The sequence below is a fragment of the Aegilops tauschii genome, chromosome 4 (genome assembly GCF_002575655.3).
Source record: "Aegilops tauschii subsp. strangulata cultivar AL8/78 chromosome 4, Aet v6.0, whole genome shotgun sequence".
NCBI classification, from domain to species: Eukaryota; Viridiplantae; Streptophyta; class Magnoliopsida; order Poales; family Poaceae; genus Aegilops; species Aegilops tauschii.
Genome location: NC_053038.3, coordinates 98,121,796 through 98,141,175, shown reverse-complemented (window position 1 = coordinate 98,141,175; position 19,380 = coordinate 98,121,796). Strand labels below are relative to the sequence as shown.

Genomic DNA, 19,380 nt, shown 5'->3' with positions numbered 1-19,380 from the left:
GGGTTCTCCAGACGCGTTTGCGGATCTTCCGAAGAGTGCCGCCGATGCCGCGCAGTTCTTCCGAGCCCAGGAGGGGAACTCGACCGAGAAGCTGTTTTGGTCACAGTTTCTTCTGCCGGAGCATTCGACGCCTCTGAACGACTAGATGAAGCAGCTGATGGAGCTGCATACGATGGCCTGCTTGGCTATGAAGGACCTAATAGTCCGGTTATGGCCAACCGAACCAATTCCTAGCATCTACTTCGGTTTGGTGAGGCGACTCGTTGATGCGCTGCCCCGAGTTGAAGTTGTGAAGCGCTCGGCGTGCATAGAGGGTGCTCGGATGGCCTCCGCCCGTGTCAAGATGCATTGGGCAAAGATGAAGGCCACCGATGTGGCGACCGCAGGCCCGCCCGAAGGCAAGGACCACCGCAAGCCGGAGAGACACTTTGAATATGTCCTGGCGGGTGCCCGAATAGTAGAGGGTCAATGCTCAAAGGATGTCATATTTGAGTAGATGTATCCGGGTTGTAAAAACTGTGTTTTGTGAACCTAGGCTTGTAATATATTTGTGCTATTTATCTTAAAGTTATTTTCCTCCCGTGCGGTCGTTTTAATTCTGAAAGTTTGCCAGTCATCGGCTTCAGCCCCCACATAGATACTACAGGGGTGTTCGGCCTAGCGCGTTACTACACTTTATCCAACATCTTGGTCCGTGAAGGAGGTGTACGCGAGGCGAACTAGGCAATCGGACTATGCGGCTTTATCACTTTCACTTAGCCATAGGAGTTTGATAGTGGGGCTGAATATTAGCCCCTTGTATGTGTACGGCGATCTGAACTACGGTGCCTTTACCACGCGGCTGGACGAAGACCAGCCCCTCGTATAACACAGAATAAATCACTAATGATTTGTAGTATAGGACTAAGTCACCGAATCGCTGACCAGCTCTCGCCTTATCATGACAATCAGTTTTCGACTTTCTCTACTGAGGTATTTGACCGGACGAATCAGAAATACAATCGTAGTAGTTCTCCCTTTACGACCTTAGCCGAACGAGCGGAACGTAAGGTGGTAAGCACAGTATCCGGCCAACCCAACTGTAGACCAAAGATATGATTTGAAGCCGATGCATATAGTGCAATATTCGGGACGCCGAAGAGTACCCGATAGGTTTTCGGACTTGAGAGCGTGCGGAGCCGAATACAGCCCCCGGTGTTTAAGACTGGACTAAAGCACGAGTGGCAATCTGAAGTAAGGAGGGAATGCAAATGAAAAAAGAAATCAGTACCAAACAAAAGTGGTGATCAACTGCTTCCTTTATATCTTGTATAATACGTCAAGACGTGCTATTATAGATAATGCCATTAATATCAAGGCTATTTTACATGCGCAGAGTTTACACAAGGGAAAGTTTTACACAGGGTTGTTAGAAAAAGTAGCGGCATGAAGGTCCTAATGTTGCCTTGCTGCACATCTGCGTCGTTTCTCCTTGGTTAAAAAATCCCTTGAGAGGAGAAGTTCATGGTCGTCTATAGGAAAGCGGAGCTATGGAGAGTAGCCCATGTACAACCACATATTAGGAAGGTTTTAATGAACCTGTAGGTAAAGAAAGAGAAAAAGAGAAAGAAGTTTAAGGTCTAAATAGGGTCAAGCCGTACTATAGACCTTTTTCCGCAGTATGCCTCCGACATTGCCCAAGGTATTTTGAGTGACCTTATGGGGCGATCGGCGGAGGCTGAACTGCTAATCAATCTCCGGACCTGCCGAGCTGTCATGTTGTAATGTGGACCGGACTCGCTTGGCAGTGTCAGGGGCCTTGATGGCCGATGAGTTATTCAGCTTGATGAGGTAGTTCTGTACCTCGGCTGCGAGGGCCACTGTGTGCTCCTCAGTAAGGAGGGAGCGCTCCATATTTCCATTGACTGTGATGACGCCGCGCGGTCCGGGCATTTTGAGCTTTAGGTAGGCATAATGCGGGACTGCATTGAAGCGGGCGAAAGCAGTTCGTCCGAGCAATGCGTGACAACTACTGCGGAAAGGGTCGATATCGAAGATCAAGTCTTTGCTTCGGAAGTTGTCCGGAGAACCGAAGACTACCTCCAATGTTAAGGATCCCGTACAACGGGCCTCCACGCCGGGTATTACTCCTTTAAAGGTAGTATTGCTAGGCTTAATTCTTGACGGGTCAATGCCCATCTTACGGACAGTGTCTTGATAGATCAGGTTCAGACTGCTGCCGCCGTCCATAAGGACTCTAGTGAGATGGTATCCATCGATGATGGGATCAAGTAACAGGGCCGCCGAACCTCCATGACCAATACTGGTCGGGTGGTCCCTGCGATCGAAGGTGATCGGACAAGCCGACCATGGGTTGAATTTTGGGGCGACAGGCTCTACGGCGTAGACGTCCCTTAGCGCGCGCTTGCGCTCCCTCTTTGGGATATGTGTGACATATATCATGTTCACTGTTTTCACCTCGGGGGGAAACTTCTTCTGTCCCCCTGTGTTCGGAGGGCAGGGCTCATCCTCGTCCTCGCTTTGAGGCCCTTTCCCCTTGTGTTCGGTATTTAATTTACCGGCCTGCTTAAAAACCCAACAGTTTCTGTTGGAGTGGTTGGCAGGCTTGTCAGGGGTGCCATGAATCTGGCAAGGCCTGTCTAGTATTTTGTCCAAGTTGGATGGACCGTCTCTATTTCTTTTGAATGGCTTCTTCCGCTGACCGGGTTTGGAGCCACTGAATCCGGCATTTACCGCTCTATCCTCGGTTTCTTCATTATTGTTCCGACGCTTGTTTTTGTTATGTCGTGGCCTTCCATTGCCGTCCCTGGCTTCAGAGGTGTCGGGGTCGCTAGTGCTATTGCTTCTACAAGCTAACCAGCTGTCTTCTCCCGCGCAAAAGCGGGTCATAAGTGCAGTAAGAGCTGCCATAGTTTTTGGCTTTTCCCGACCGAGGTGTCGGGCAAGCCATTCGTCACGGACGCTATGTTTAAAGGCTGCTAAGGCTTCGGAGTCCGGACGGTCAACAATCTGGTTCTTTTTAATTAAGAACCGAGTCCAAAGTTTGCGGGCTGACTCTCCGGGTTGCTGGACTATGTGACTGAGGTCGTCAGCGTCTGGTGGCTGGACATATGTTCCTTGAAAGTTATCTCGAAAAGCATCCTCCAAGTCCTCCCAACTACCAATGGAGTTCTCTGGGAGGCTATTCAGCCAGTGTCGTGCTAGTCCTTTGAGCTTTAGGGGAAGGTATTTAATGGCGTGGAGATCATCGCCACGAGCTAGATGAATGTGGAGCAGAAAATCTTCAATCCATACGGCAGGATCTGTAGTTCCATCGCATGCCTCGATTTTTACGGGTTTAAACCCTTCTGGAAATTGGTGCTGCATTACCTCATCGGTAAAACACATGGGGTGTGCGGCGCCTCTATATCGGGCCACATCACGACAGAGTTCGGATGATGTCCGTGTTCGGTTCTCGGCCCGAACTTGGTTATGATTGTCGCGCCAGGCTTGATGGTCGTCGTCTCGTGTCGGAGCACGTCCCCTTGATCCGTAGATTGATCTGGTATGGCCGGCTCTATTGTCCAGGTCCTGTCGTAAGTCATATGTGTAGCCCGGAGCCGATGCCTCCTTGCCTCTACAGCGGGGTGGCGCGGGCTGGTATTCGGCATAATGAGTCGTTTTGTCCCATCCATGTGGTGGTCGGTCTGGTTCATCAGCATGATGGTACCTTGACGAATTTGGCTCAAGGGCCTCATCGTCAAATTGTGGTAGTAGCCTGCGTTTTGAGTAGCTCTTTGTTGGGCGCTCAAGGCTGTATTCCTCGGCAGCAAGGACCTTGGTCCATCTATCGTTGAGCGTATCCTGTTCGGCTTGAAGCTGTTGTTGTTTCTTTTTCAGGCTCCTTGCAGTGGCGATAAGTTGTCGCTTGAAGCGTTCTTGTTCGAGGGGTTCCTCTGGCATGATGAAATCTTCGTTGCTGAGGCTAACGTCCTCCTCGGAGGCCCGTAGATAATTACTATCTTCCGAATCCTCATGATCAACGAGTTCATCGGGGTTAACTTCTCCCTCCTCCCATTCATCCTGCTCGGACGCAGGCTCGACGGGGTCTTCGGGGTCTTCGGCATCATCCGGAGTGTTGTTATCTCCGGTGCCGGTATTGCTATCCTTTTTCTCGACGAGATTGTGAGCGGCGCCGCTGACATCGGCGCTTAGGTGGTGCCTCGACGGGCTTGTCCTTGATCAGATCTTGAGTGCCATCGTCGTCCTTCTTTTTGGGCGTATCCACCATGTACACGTCGTAAGTAGAAGTGGCCGTCCAACGCCCAGTGACGGGTGGGTTTTGGCCTGATTCGGCTCCGGCATCGTCGTCCATGCTGTCAATGTCTTCGGAGGCGTAGTCTAGCATGTCGGTTAGGTCCTCGATAGTGGCTATCAAGTGGGTGGTGGGTGGGACGTAAAACTCCCCGCTCTCAGCCCCTAGTTCGGGTTGGGCGTAGTTCGGAAGTGATACTTCCGTAATGGCGAGAGATCGCATTAAGTCCAGAGCCTCGTTTAGGAGCGAAAGCTGGACGGGTGACTAAGGACCTGCGGAGTTGGGTCTGGTAAGCGCCACTTGACTGTGCTCAATGGACGCAGACCTCGAGAGTTCGGAGTTGGCCTCCAGGGATGAGTCTGGTTTCCCGATGATAGAGAGAGTCCAGTTTGACTCCAGGCCCGTTGACAACATGGCCACCTCTGGGTCTTCGGTAGGGAACTCCGTAACAGGAGAGAGTCCAGCGGGGCTTAACCTCCCGTTTTCGGATAGAGTAGTCCGCTCTGGATCTAAGGCCAGGGCAGGAACGAGAGTTGATTCTTGAACGGAGTCTGATGGTGATTCCGACGGGCTTCCTTCATGTAGATGAGGAACGGCGGCCGAGGTCGAGAACCCTTCAAAGATCAAATATCCTCGGATATCAGCGATATAGTTCAGGCTTCTGAACCTGATCTGGTGACCAGGGGCGTAGCTGTCAATCTGCTCAAGGTGACCAGTTGAATTGGCACGCAGAGCGAAGCCGCTAAACACGAAAAGTTGACCAGGGAGAAAGGTCTCCCCGGAAACAACATCGTCGCTGATGACGTGATGAGCCATCGATCCTTCTGTTGACGGCATAGCGGAACTCTCAATGAAAGCACCAATGTCGGTGTCAAAACCAGCCGATCTCGGTTATTGATGCGGCTTGAAGCTATGTCGGTATTACCCCAAAGAGGAAGGGATGATGCAGCACAGCAGCGGTAGGTATTTCCCCCAGTGATGAAACCAAGGTTATCGAACCAGTAGGAGAACCAAGCAACACAACGTAATCAGCCCCTGCACACAAATAACGACTACTCGCAACCCGACGTGTAAAAGGGGTTGTCGATCCCTTTCGGGTAGCGGCGCCTCAATATAGGCAAACGGACGTGAGATAAATTATAGTAGATTGATAGATCAAACGCCAAATAAAATAAATAAGAATAAAAGCAGGAAGGTATTTTTGGTTTAATAGATCTGAAAATAAAATTAAAGGAAAAGTAGATCGCAAAGGCAAATAATATGAGAAAGAGACCCGGGGGCCGTAGGTTTCACTAGTGGCTTCTCTCGAGAAAAATAGCAAAATAGTGGGTAAACAAATTACTGTTGGGCAATTGATAGAACTTCAAATAATCATGACAATATCTAGGCAATGATCATTACATAGGCATCACGTCCAAGATTAGTAGACCGGCTCCTGCCTGCATCTACTACTATTACTCCACAGATCGACCGCTATCCAGCATGCATCTAGTGTATTAAGTTCATGGAGAAACGGAGTAATGCAATAAGAACGATGACATGATGTAGACAAGATCTATCTATGTAGAGATAGACCCCATCATTTTATCCTTAGTAGCCACGATACATACGTGTCGGTTCCCCTTCTGTCACTGGGATCAAGCACCGTAAGATCGAACCCGCTACAAAGCACCTCTTCCCATTGCAAGATAAATAGATCAAGTTGGCCAAACAAAACCCAAATATCGGAGAAGAAATACGAGGCTATAAGAAATCATGCATATAAGAGATCAAAGAAACTCAAATAACTTTCATGGATATAAAAAGATAGATATGATCATAAACTCAAAGTTCATCCGATCCCAACAAACACACCGCAAAAAGAGTTACATCACATGGATCTCCAAGAGACCATTGTATTGAGAATCAAATGAGAGAGAGGAAGCCATCTAGCTACTAACTACGAACCCGTAGGTCTACAAAGAACTACTCACGCGTCATCGGAGAGGTACCAATGGAAGTGGTGAACCCCTCCGTGATGGTGTCTAGATTGGATCTGGTGGTTCTGGACTCTGCGGCGGCTGGAATTGATTTTCGTCGACTCCCCTAGGGTTTCTGGAATATTGGGGTATTTATAGAGCAAAGAGGCGGTCCGGGGGGCACCCGAGGTGGGCACAACCCACCAGGGCGCACCTGGGCCTCCTGGCGCGCCCTGGTGGTTTGTGCTCCCCTCGGAGCACCCCCCAGGTGCTGCCATGGCCCATTAATTGGGTGTCTTCTGGTCCATAAAAAATCTCCGTAAAGTTTCGTTACATTTGGACTCCGTTTGGTATTGATTTCCTGCGATGTAAAAAACATGCAAAAATAGCAACTGGCCCTTGGCACTATGTCAATAGGTTAGTACCAAAAAATGATATAAAATGACTATAAAATGATTAGAAAAGATCCAAGATTGATAATATAACAGCATGGAACAATAAAAAATTATAGATACGTTGGAGACGTATCAGGTATGGGGTCTCGAACTATGCGTCTGAGGATCGAGGGTAACAAGGGACAAGTGGGACACAATGTTTACCCAGGTTTGGGCCCTCTTAATGGAGGTAAAACCCTACGTCCTGCTTGATTGTATTCGATGAGTATAGGGGTTACAAGAGTTGATCTACCTCGAGATCGTAATGGCTAAATCCTAGCTGTCTAGCCTACGAAAATTCTGATAGTCTCTATGGACTAACCCCTACGGTTTATATACAACCAGAGGGGCCTAGGGTTGTACAGAGTCGGTTTGTGGGGGAAGGAAATAACATATCCGGACACCAATCTTACCATCCATGCATAGGGGAGTCCTACCCGGACACGGGGGGGAAGTCTTCTACTTGTATCTTCTCGGCCCATCAGTCCGGCCCGTATCAATAGCCCGGACACCCGAGGACCCCCTAACCTAGGACTCCCTCAACCGCACCAGCCCAGTGGTAGTATCGCTTGTCGCGGTACTTCCGCGTCCGAGTACCGTCACTCTTCCGCTTATATTTTAGCCTCTGGATGTGTTTTTTCTCTGCGCGGAAGTAGAGCGGCAGTAGTGGGCGGTAGTACCGCTCAGTGCAGTAGTACCGCGTTGCTCTACTCTACTACCGCGGTTTCACATGTCCTCGCAACACCTAGCGGTAGTACCGCTCCGGCGGCACTACCGCCTCCTTGAGTTTCTCAGTTGCACGTTACGGCTGAAACTACCGTCCCAGCGGAAGTACCGCTCGCCCGAGCGGTACTACCGCTTGTGTGCGGACTGGGGGCATAACAGTTGGATTTGGGGATGCCTATAAAAAGGGGGTCTTCTTCCCCAATGGTTCTAAACACTTGAGCTCGTGTTCTTCCCCCATTGCTGACCTTCTTCGAGCTTGCTTTCTCTCATTCCCTCCATGGATTCTTGCTAATTCTTGAGGGAAAAGAGAGAGGAGATCTAGATCCACATTTCCACCAATCACTTTCTCCTCTATGTGAGGGGAACCCCTTGGATCTAGATCTTGGAGTTCTTAGTGTTCTCCTCCTTGTTCTTCCTCTTATATTCCTCCATAGCTTTCGTTGCTTTGGTGGGAGTTGAGAGTGAGGGACTTGGACACTCCGTGTGCCCTTGCCATTGCATTAGTTGCATCGGTTTGAGTTCTCCATAATGATACGTGGAAGTGAAAAGTTGAGAAGCTTATTACTCTTGGGTGCTTGGTACCCTAGAGCTTGTTCCTCTTGGGTGCTTGGGCGCCCTAGACGATTGGTGGTGTCTCAAAGCTCAATCATTGTGGTGTAAAGCTCCGGGCTTGCGTCAGAGTCTCCAATTAGGTTGTGGAGATTGCCCCGAGCAATTTGAACGGGTTCCGGTGACCGCCCCCAAGGGTTGCCAAAGTGTACGGGTTCGGTGACCGCCCCCAAGGGTTGCCATTTGTACGGGTTCGGTGACTGCACTCAAGGGTCCCTTAGTGGAATCACGGCATCTTGCATTGTGCGAGGGCGTGAGGAGATAATGGTGGCCCTACTGGCTTCTTGGGGAGCATTGTGCCTCCACAACGCTCCGAAGATGCCAAATTCGCTAAAACACCATGATGATCATATGTCTGACATGTTCTGGTGAGCCATTGAGTAGATGAAATAACCACCCGTCGCTCGTCCAAGTGATATCCGTATAGTTTGGGAGTAGCCATTGATCTTGCATTACATCCGAACGACATGATGCATTAGGGAAGGCAAGTAGCATGAAAAGATGTTTCCTTCTCCCGTCCGCACAGAGTGCAAAATCTGTTCAAACCAAGATGGCGACGATTCTTCTCGAAGTTGGAGGCCAATGATCTGGATGCCACCTCCCATGCTAACATCTTCATTTTTGGTGGAACCAAGGCGTTTCAGGCTAGTTTCCACATTGACATGTCTTTGGACGACCTCGAGCTAGATGCATCAGGGAGAACTACTCGGTACGTTCAACCATGGCTAGGTGGTAGGCACTGATGATGTCCCGGCTAAGGGGCCTCTCACCATGTTGACTCCAGGCCTGGTGGGCCGGGCTAAGGACCCCTAAGTCGGTTCCAGGGCCAGTTCGGGCGGACCATGGTGGACCGCGTGAAGATTCTAGGAGACTTGGCGTGCAAGACAAGAAGCCAGGATCCTGGAGGACTCTGCCTCCCCATATGTGTCCCACTAGGAATTATACCCCTAGGGCCGTCGGTATGTTATATAAGTCGGGGTCCTGACTCATAGATAGACACATTACAACCCCTTGGTACTTTCTTATACTCTATATACACCCCAATACAATAAACAAAGAGCAGGGTGTAGGGTATTATCTCCGCCTTGAGAGCCCGAACCTGGGTACAATCCTTGTACTTGTTACCATTGTGTCAAGTCGCCTAACCAGGATACCCTATCAAGGGATCTGCCTTATTTAGCTCCGACAGTGGTGGACCATGAAGGTCCTGCTAGGTGAACGTCGCGGCTCGATCTCAGATCGACTTCAGCGTGATCTTCCCGCAGGAGCAGATGTTCCCCTTTGGCGGCGTCACCCTCATCACCAAATCCACTAACCACCTTGGCCAGGTCGAGGCCTTTGCTCCAGGACGGATCGTAAGATTCGGCTACACGGAGTACAACGCGTACTGCCGCAGAGAGCTACTCTTCTCAGGTTTGGCACCTCGCAAATCCATGAGCAGCAGTCGCTGGATCTCCCGATCTCGTTGTGAGATCGGATCTGGGAGATGGAGGAGGAGGTTGATTTTTTCAACCCACCCACGGCCCATCTTGTCGCCAACGTCGAAGATCTCACCGACTTCCTTGAGAGGGCCTCCGAGGAGACAAAATACACGGGAGAGTAGGTCGGCAAAACTGCGGATAGCTAGCCGTCAGCCATGGTGCCCTTATGCAAGTGGCAATCGACCTCGTCCTACGAGTGCTACATGGTGAACACACCTAATGCGAGTCCGGGCAACGACAATGCCGACGGCGCCGAGGACGACCCCGACTAGAATCGTGAGAGGGAGAGCCAGCGAGGTGATTGATCACGTGACGAGGAGGAACCTTGATTGCTAAGCGCATTTGGCCCCTACGATGAGGACATGACGAAACTCGTTTTAGGTTGCTCGGGTCAAATAGCCACAGACAACAATCGTTTGCTCGGACGAATTCCAGACCTCGAAGATAACATGTCCTCCAATATGAGGAGAACTTGAAGGGTGATTACGAACAAAGAAGGGCAAGAAGGCACCGATCGGGCACGGTCAGGGCCTGATAAAAGACTTTGACGCTGCCGCGGACCATAGTGCGGTCTCTAAACGCACGTGGGGCAAAGAATCTGCACCCCAGCATAGGAGATTGGCTGCCCCATCATGATGATCGGAGGACTGGCAAGGGCAAGCACGTTCCAGAAGGGGTGGGGCATCGCACCAAGCACCACGAGGTAACGTAAGGAGCAGTACGAGGAGGAACAAACGTGAATACCGAAGGCGGAGTGATACGCCCTAAACAATGACTGACTTTCGGTTCGGGCGGAGGCCTAACCGTCTTTTCTAAGCGGACCCGGCTTGGTCGATTGTGCAGACTTCACAACATGTGTTGTCGCTATGACGAATATACATTTATCATCTCTATTATAAGTAGCTAATACTGGATCAATATTGTACTCACATTGGTAATTTAAATGCCGTTAGGATTCACACTTGCCGCTTGTTACTGGGTATGCACTGCATATTATCGATGACCACTTTAAGCAGATGTAACCATTCTTGTATCTTGCCAAATGTGGTACACTTGTGTCTCCACTTGTCCTCCATTGCATTTTTTGTCTATTCATGAATAGTATTCTCAGACGACATGATTAGCAATTTTTTAAAACTGATGTCAACTAAAGTTAGAAAAGGCTACAACTTATCTATTCTATATTTGGTTTGAAAAAAATCTATTCTGAATTTAAAACTGATGTCAACAGTCTTGCAACATACAGATCACTCCAAAAAAAAGACACGCAATCAGCCTCGTTAATTACGTGGTCATTCAGACCCTCATGCCATCACACTCCAACCGATCACGCAGAGCACGAAGACTGCAAACACGTCGATCGCGATAAGAGCGGTCTGCAAGCAAAATAGAATAAAAGATCGCATGGGTTATCGTAGAACCAAGAAGAACAATGGTGCGGGGAAGAAGAGATCGAGGAGCCGAGGACGTACGGCTCCGCATGACGAGAAAAAGTTTACGACGGCGTCGCTCTCGCAGCACGACGGCGTCGCCGCCGGCCTGGAATCAAGGAGAGGCTCGTCAGCCACGCCGGCGTCGTCGTCGTCCCCCGTTGGCTCCAACGCGATCCTGCATACCAGGCGGTACGGCGGCTGTTGCTGCTGCGGCGCGACATGCGTGGTGGTGGTGCTGTTGCTCGCCGGCGTCATGTCGGTGGGCGGTGCCGCTCTGGATCTCCGATTTGAGGAGGTTACAGCGAGGCGCAGGAGGTGTCGCTGACGGGTCGATCTGTTGACACGGGTGGCGCGGACATGTGAAGAGTACGTACGCGGTATTCATACACACGAGGGCCACCCCCCGTCTAGGAAACGTTCTCTCTTCCGCAATACGAAACTGATTCCTCCAGCTAGCGTGTTCAAATTGAACCCTCAAAGGAAAACCGTGTTCAAAGGAATTGTGTTTTCTTCCATGCCATGATTTGATACTCTCTCCGGTTCATATTAATTGTCCCTAAAACGGATATATCTAAACGTATTTCAGTAATATATACATTTGTTTGAGCGACAATTAATATGAATCAAAGAAAGTACTTTTTTTCACGAATAAACAAAGCTCACGTATCATTTCAGTAATAGAAGGAGTTTGAAAAGTACAAAGAGGGGCATAACACTTGTCACGTGCGTAAGGAGCACGTGAGGCGTAAAACACGGTGCCCCGAGCAGATGGCTAAAGAATTGCTCAGCCCCCGAAACACAACAGGACTTCGGCAGAATGTTTATCGGTCCTTTGGTGCGTGCTTTAGTCCACAAGCATGCTTCGTCACGAATTCCCCGAAGGCGACTTGCCATTGAAGATGCAGGTGTTGCGGCAGCACCAGATGGACCACTGTGAGCATGATAATGGAGGAGAGGCCTCGGTGGTGGATGTTGGGGGCATTGCAACAAGCATCGATCCACCAAAAGGCGAAGCGCGTCGCCTAGTTAGGCAGGAGCCTCTCCTTCGCGCGCGTGGGTGGCGGGGGGCACCCGAGCAAGCGGAAGTGCACCACCAGACCCGAGCCTCCGCGGCGGTGGCTCGCTCCCGGCGGCGAGTGGCGGTGGATGACTAGTGGTAGAGCTGATGCATCTGGCCGCGGCACTACGGCACCTCGGATCGGCGGCGGCGTGGAGGGCTATGGTGGGCTGGTCAGCTACGGGCATGGTTGGCCCTCTGGTCAGATCTAATCTGGCCAGAGCGGTTTGCTCGCTCCGCAGCGGCGAAGATTGGTGGTGGTCCATGCGCACGATGCAAGACGGAGGTTCGTCGAGCGGATCCAGGTGAAAACCTCATTCTCGGCTTGTCGCCAAGACCGGCGATGGCAGCACTCTTTTGTGTCGTTACTTTATTGAAGGCATCGTCGTGGAGAAGCTCCAGACCTCTATCTGCTACCTCTGGGGAAAACTCTAGATCAGTAGATCGGATGATGGCGGCACTCTAGTGTCATTTCCCCCTTTGGGGCGTCATTCTTCGAGGTGTACACGGGCTCGAGGGACCAGTGGACGGCTTCTTTGGTGGAGCGGTGCTTCTTCTTACTCATTGATGGCGACGGATCTCGGCGGCGTGGCGCAGTGGAGATTCGGTGTCCGATGCGCGGAGATGGACTCGCGCGGGAGGAGGACGCTGTCTGGCGTCATGGTGGCGTCGAAGGCAGAGAGGCCTGGCAAGGTCTGTGTGTTAGTTTCTGCTCCGAAGATGGATTGGTGGAAGACGGCGGCGACGGCACATGAGAGCGTGTTGGACCGGTTTGTACCCCTAACCTAGTATATGGCTCGGTTGGGGCCTTCGGCTTTAGATGTTAGGCTTTGCTGCGATGTCTGTTTGGTATTAGACTCGGACTATCGGCACCCCTTCATCAAGTGGTTAGAAGTAGCGACAGTTGTTGCTAAGATGGTGGCTTCGGACAAACTGATGTACTACTTTATAAGGTTTTTGTAAATAATTAATAAAATGGCTGCATGCATCGCCCAGATGCAGAGGCCGGGGGTAAATCCTCCTTTTAAAAAAAATGCCGTGGAGCAACACCAAGATTGAACCTCGTACCAAGTTTGCCGGGAAAAAGAACATCCGACAAGCGGGTGCTGAAGATCTTCGGGCACTTGGTTGCAAAGAATGCACGGGTTGTCATGGGGAAGGCCACGTCATGCAAGCCTATCGGCAGCCCGACATATTTCTTCGAAGGCGAGCCAGGTGAGGTCGACAATGGAGCTTCCATTGGTCCACACATCGGACAAGAAGAAACAAGTGTTCCCATCACTAATGGTCCATGATGTAGAGGCATGGATCTGCATGGCCTCTACACTGACGGGAAGGTGAAGCTGGCTCCAAGGGCGAACGAGGTAGGTGTGCTTGAGCCATTGCGAGCGGGTGCGGAGCGCAATGCCCGCACGATAGAGATCCTGAGCGCCGAGGCCATGGAGAAATGTGGGTCAGCAAACCTTGGCCTAGTTGACCTTACATTGACCTCCTTTGGCATCTTTGCAATCTGCCCAAAGAAAACCACAAATGGTCCAGTTGACTATGGCAAGGATGGATTTGTTGAGGATGACGACGACAAGGAGATGAATGGCCATGATCTTCACTATCTCAATTCTCTCAACATATACACATGTCACCTCATCACTCCCCTAATTATTTCTCTTAACATGCATAGAAATGATATTTATATTCTCTATTAACATGCAAACATCCCAACTCACCATACATGTCACCACATCAATCATATAGGTAAATTGTTTGGGGCACCTAGCAGTGGCGGAGCTTCATCCAAATTGCTGGGCGGGCCGATGGGGCCAACCTAAAGGAAATTACTACTGAAATGTTATTCCAGGGCCTAATAGTAGGTGTACACCACAGAAATTTGTATGTGTTAGGCAGGCCAGGGCACGGGTTGGCCCAGCTGTAGCTCCGCCACTGGCACCTAGGCCCGTTATAAAAAGTCATATTCATTAGTGTATGGCGTACAATCGACAAAATAAATGGTTTTTCATGTTTTGTTTGCATGTGCTAGTATCTTAAGATGGTTAATGGTTGCTTTTCCAAAACAAAAATAGTCTGAACACTCATACTTGGGTAAGGATACATGTACATGTATCCGAGATATCCATGTGTACATGTATTAGACCGTGATACCAGTTAGTGGGTATTATACACATAAAGTCATATAAAACTAAACCTGTGTGTAGTGTCTATATATTCAATTGTATAATAATCAAATACAATATATTATATTGATTTTATTTTTTATTTAAATTTCAACAAAAATTATTGCAACCAATCTTCACAGCAATGCGCGGGGTATCATCTAGTTTTTTTCGACAAATGGTGGATTTTATGTGCTCAAATGAAGCACCAAGAAGATACGAAACATAATGAGCACACACCCGACATCTACATAGTTAGGATGCACACAATCAACATCAACTCACACACACTCAAAAACATGCCGGCAATTAGCAAAGTCATATGAGACCAAAGTTATTCATAGGCAAGAAAAAAGAAAAAGAAAAGCCCAAAAGCGTTCATCTATGTGATCGACAAACTACAACAATGACCATATCCGCACCAACCATCTCATGATATCACATGGACGACGAGATTCTTCGACAGCAATGCCTTCAGGAAGAGAGCGAAACTCAAGCGCCGTCATCACCGGATCTAATCACAAGGCAAGAATTTAGTTTTCAACCTGAAGAATTAGTCCGAGCATATCCGAACAATGCCTACAACAAGGTAACGACGTAAGAAACCATCGCCATTGCCAGGTAGAACCTGTTCGGTTCAGACCTAGGCTTTCACGTGGGACCGCGAGGCCGGATGCTGAGTAGCACCACCATCGAAGTCACTCAAGTTTTGTCGCCACCATTTTTCCTCAATCCCAGTAGCTATGTGTGATGCCCGCCACCGCTGCACAACCAACCCTCTGCGTCAAATCATCGTCCATAATTTGCATCTCACTACCGAAGTCAACCACTAGATCTTTAGAGATGATGCTCCTGAAGACCATCTGATGACCACCGCTGTCGTGGAGCCATCGGAGGTTACTGTAGCACAATCTACAATCACTCGGACCTAGCCGACCAGATCTGAATCACCACCACCAGGGCATGGACCGTAGCACCGTTGGCCGATCAGTGTTGCGTGGAAGTCCATCACCTCGCCGCCGCGGTCCGCCACCAAGCAGAGAGCCCGATAGGCCTAACCTTCTGTCACCGTTGCAAGAAGGACACCGCAGCTACCTACCGTGGCTCCTGGGCAGGGCCATCTAGCCGGGAGTGGACACCGTCCCCGCCGGAAAGAATCCCATGGCCCGCCTTGCTGTGGATCCGCATCGTGGGAGCACCAGACGAAGGGCAGGCCCAAAGTCAATCGGGCAAAGCATCTAGGGATGATTTCCGTCGAGCCTTCGGAGCCGTTACCGGCAGTGGCCGGCGGCGGCGAGAAGGGCTAACGAACGAGGGGCTTCAGGTTGGTGCGGGGGGGGGGGTTCCCTCCGGACTCGCCCGAGAGCGAGCCGGGAGGCGGCTAGGGTTTGCATTCCTTTCTTTGGTTAAAATGACTATAAAGGTTTTTTTTTAGCATCGACTATAAAGGTTTAGGGGGTATCATCAAGTTATCATACCTTTTGCATCCAAATTCCGCTTTGGATGATCTTTCTATCTGTTTTGATCATCTCGGAGGGGGCCATCCAATGATAAACTCAAATATGCAATTTGACATTTTATTTGGATTCAAGCCATTCCATTTCCTTGCGATTGTGTCATTTTGAGCGCCAACAGCTTGTAGTTGTAGTGGTCGCCCTTTGGAGCACCCCTTGCAGGGCCGGATTCGACAAGCAACGGCCTCCTTTCAGCGTCAGTGCTCGCTTTTTTTTAATACGGTACAGATGCAAGCGCTCATGCATACACGCATCTCCTCCCACTGAAAGTGCATCGCCGAAAATTCTGAAATAAATTCAGAAATAATACGAGCATCAGGACTTGAACCTTGATGAGCTGGGAATTCCATTGTCCCCCTAACCATCCAACCACAAGTTGGTTCGGTCAGTGCCCGCCTTACATCATTGTCGTGTACTTCGAATATGGATATATTGAGTCGGAAGATTTGGCAAGGGTGGCTAAGGCCAACGTCCCGTTCTCGCCGGACTTCCAAAATGAGCTATTTTGTGGCTAGGCGGGAAATAGAACTACTCCTATTTTGGGGAATCAAGTTTTTTTGGGCAAATAATTATATCCCTGCAGGTTAGCTAGCTCATTGACAGGTGGGGTCCATATCCTGAGGGGCCCAGCTCGGTTTTGCCGCCGGCCGTGTCGACGTCCGACCGGCTTCGATCGACCCTCACGTGCACAGGCACCTCTCTTGGTGTCCCAACCAGGGCTCGTTCCGGGCACCTGCAGCCATGCTGCGGTGCGACGGCGACCGCGTAGTCATTGTCGGCGGTGGCATCGCCGGCGCCCTCCTCGCCAAGACGCTCCAAAACCACGCCGACGTGGTCCTCATCGACCCGTACGCACGCACGCACGCCATTAATCGCGACATTAGTTGATCGGTTGTTATTGATTTTGTGATACGCCATGGATGGACCCATGCAGGAAGGAGTACTTCGAGATCCCGTGGGCGAACGTGCGCGCCAAGGTGGAGCCGACGGTGGTGGAGCGCACCGTGATCCCGCACGCGGACTACCTCACCGACGCCAAGGTAGTGACGGCGTCGGCGGTCGGCGTCGATGACTCCGTCGTTCTCACCTCCATCGGTCGCACCGTAGGCTACGACTTCCTGGTCATCGCCACGGGCCGCACCTGCACCCGCCCCCAGAGCCGCTCCGACCGACTCGAGATGTTCCACCGCGACAAGGACCGGATCGCCGCCGCGAGCTCCGTGCTCATCATCGGCGGCGGGCCCATCGGGGTCGAGCTCGCGGCGGAGATCATCATGGACAGCCCCGACAAACGCGTCACCCTCGTCCACGGCGGGCCTCGGCTGCTCATGGTGATGAGCCCCCGCGCGTCGGCCAAGGCGCTCGAGTGGCTCCGGTCCAAGAACGTCACCGTGCTGCTGGACCAGACCATCGACATAGACCTCGCCGGCACCGGCGACGGTTACGACGGACAGCGCGACTTCACGACGTCCGCCGGGGAGACGGTGTCCGCCGACTGCCACTTCGTGTGCACGGGCCGGCCCGTCGCGTCCGGGTGGCTGCGGGGCACGTTCCTCGGGGAATACATCGACGCCGACGGCAGGCTGGTGGTGGACGAGCACCTGCGCGTGGGCAGGCTCAAGAACGTGTTCGCCATCGGCGACATCACCGACGTGCCGGAGGCGAAGCAGGGGTACCTGGCGCAGCGGCACGCCATGGTGGTGTCCCGGAACCTGCGTCTGCTGCTCAGGTCCGCCGGGCCGGAGCATAAGCTGCACCGATACAAGGCTTCGAAGGCCGCCATCACCGTCACGCTCGGCCGCCGCGACGCGGTGTCGGAGCTGCCGTTCATGTCGCTCATCGGCCACATCCCCGGCGTCGTCAAGCCACGGGACCTCTACGTGTCGCGGACGCGAAGGATGATGGGGATAAAAGGTAAGAACGGGGAATCCTGATCGAGCGGTCCGAATTAATGTGCTGGTGCGGAAACGGTCCAACGGCATCGATTCATCAGGCTCTCGTCAGATCGATCTGATCTCTTGCTCCGTCATAGAAATCTCTGATCGTGTGGAGTGATACATATGCTGTTGATATTGTAAAAGGTGAAGCAAATTAATACTAAAAAAAACTACCACTTCCTATCCAAAAGTACAAATTATACTACAGTTATCAGTCCGCTACAACATAGACCCCTTTGGTAGTGTACACTTATACATACCCAACAAGGTGAAGCAAATGAGACCGGCTATATATATCAGGTGACTGAAAAGCCAATTTTGGGACAGATGAATTGTTGTGAGCCGTCGAATGCAAGATGGATGGCCAGATCGGCCTCTTCAATCTTCGAAACGTTTTAACTGTGCAATCTACCTCGAACCGTCGATTACAACCGTTCTAACTATCTGCCGCTGCCGTCCGGGGCCGGCGGCACTCCCCCGTCAGTCTTGCCGCCCCGCCTTCCCCCAACCGGCGCCCACCTCCATGTTGCTGCCGTCCCTGACCATGAACAATATTTTCTGGCGAACCTGCCCTCCTTCCCCAACACACACACCCTAAGATAGATAATGGTGTCACCTAACCTATAGGGCTTATTCGGCGTGCCAATGGTTGTTTCCATCCCGCGAAAATCGACTGGCCCAGAAACTATTTTCAAACGATTTACAAGCAGCTAAAATGGAAGCAAATACACATTAGTATCTCTCTCTATATATATGTGTGTGCGTGACAGAAAACTTAGTTGTTTATACTCCTATCACGTGTCACGTTTCACTCCAAGGGCAAGTACTATGTTCTTGCCCTTGGATCCTGTCACGTGTTTCATGCTTCGGGCACCGGGCACCATCTTTCTCTTTTGAAGACGACATTTATGATGTGTTCTTCGGTGGTGAATGCTAGTGAAATATTTCTTTTAGAAAGTATGCTTGCATTCAAATCATGAAATAACACAAAAAAAATTCATCCGTACAAGCACACCCTAACACACATATAAAGAACCAGAAAACATGGAGCGTCCTAAAACAATCAGTAAAACACGAAGATCTTCGGAGCTCTATGTCATCATTCATGAACCTTATGAGAAGACTCCTGCAACATAAAAATCTGCAACTAGACCCAAGTAGGTCATCATCTTCAACCATGACATAAATTGTCGCAGCGCTGCTCCCCTTTTCTTTGCACCAACGCTGAAAAGTATAAGGACACACATGTGCATCCAACATGCCTGCACCAGCCTCGTCATATGTGGCTTTGAGTACCGCTATATGTGCCTCTTCCAGATGGAAGAGAACTAGGATCCGGTTCCGGCGCCCATGCAAAGAAGGACACATCCCTCCAGCAGCACAAAGAAAGAGGGAGAACAACAGCGAAAAATCATACCGACTAGAAAGAAGAATCTCCATCTCCGCACAATCACCACCCATCCAAGGACCCAACCGGCCAGTGCCGTCGACCTCCAGACACTATAGCCCGCGACCTCAACGAGATCCGGGGATCCCCCACCCCGCTGACACCTAGACGAAGGCAAGAGCTTCGTATGACCGTGAACGGAGTCCGAGGAAGCTTATTCAGACACGCCGCCGCCGCAACCGCCTCGGCAACATCTCCCTCAAACCTAACCCTACCACGAACCCACCCCATGCACAGATCCGAGGCCCTCCTCTCTCCCGCCGCTGGAGCGGCCGATGGAGGGAGAGGGAACCAGCAGCAGTGCCGGCGGCACGCAAAGGGA

General features: G+C 50.9%; 1 protein-coding gene across 1 annotated transcript; it reads left to right on the top strand.

Moving 5' to 3' along the window:
* The first annotated feature begins 16,386 nt into the window (after positions 1-16,386).
* Positions 16,387-17,801, top strand: LOC109763838 (uncharacterized). Its single transcript, XM_020322702.4, has 2 exons — positions 16,387-16,522; positions 16,609-17,801. Exons 1-2 carry the CDS (start codon positions 16,416-16,418, stop codon positions 17,606-17,608), a joined length of 1,107 nt encoding a protein of 368 aa, XP_020178291.1. The 5' UTR covers positions 16,387-16,415; the 3' UTR covers positions 17,609-17,801.
* Positions 17,802-19,380: the final 1,579 nt, after the last annotated feature.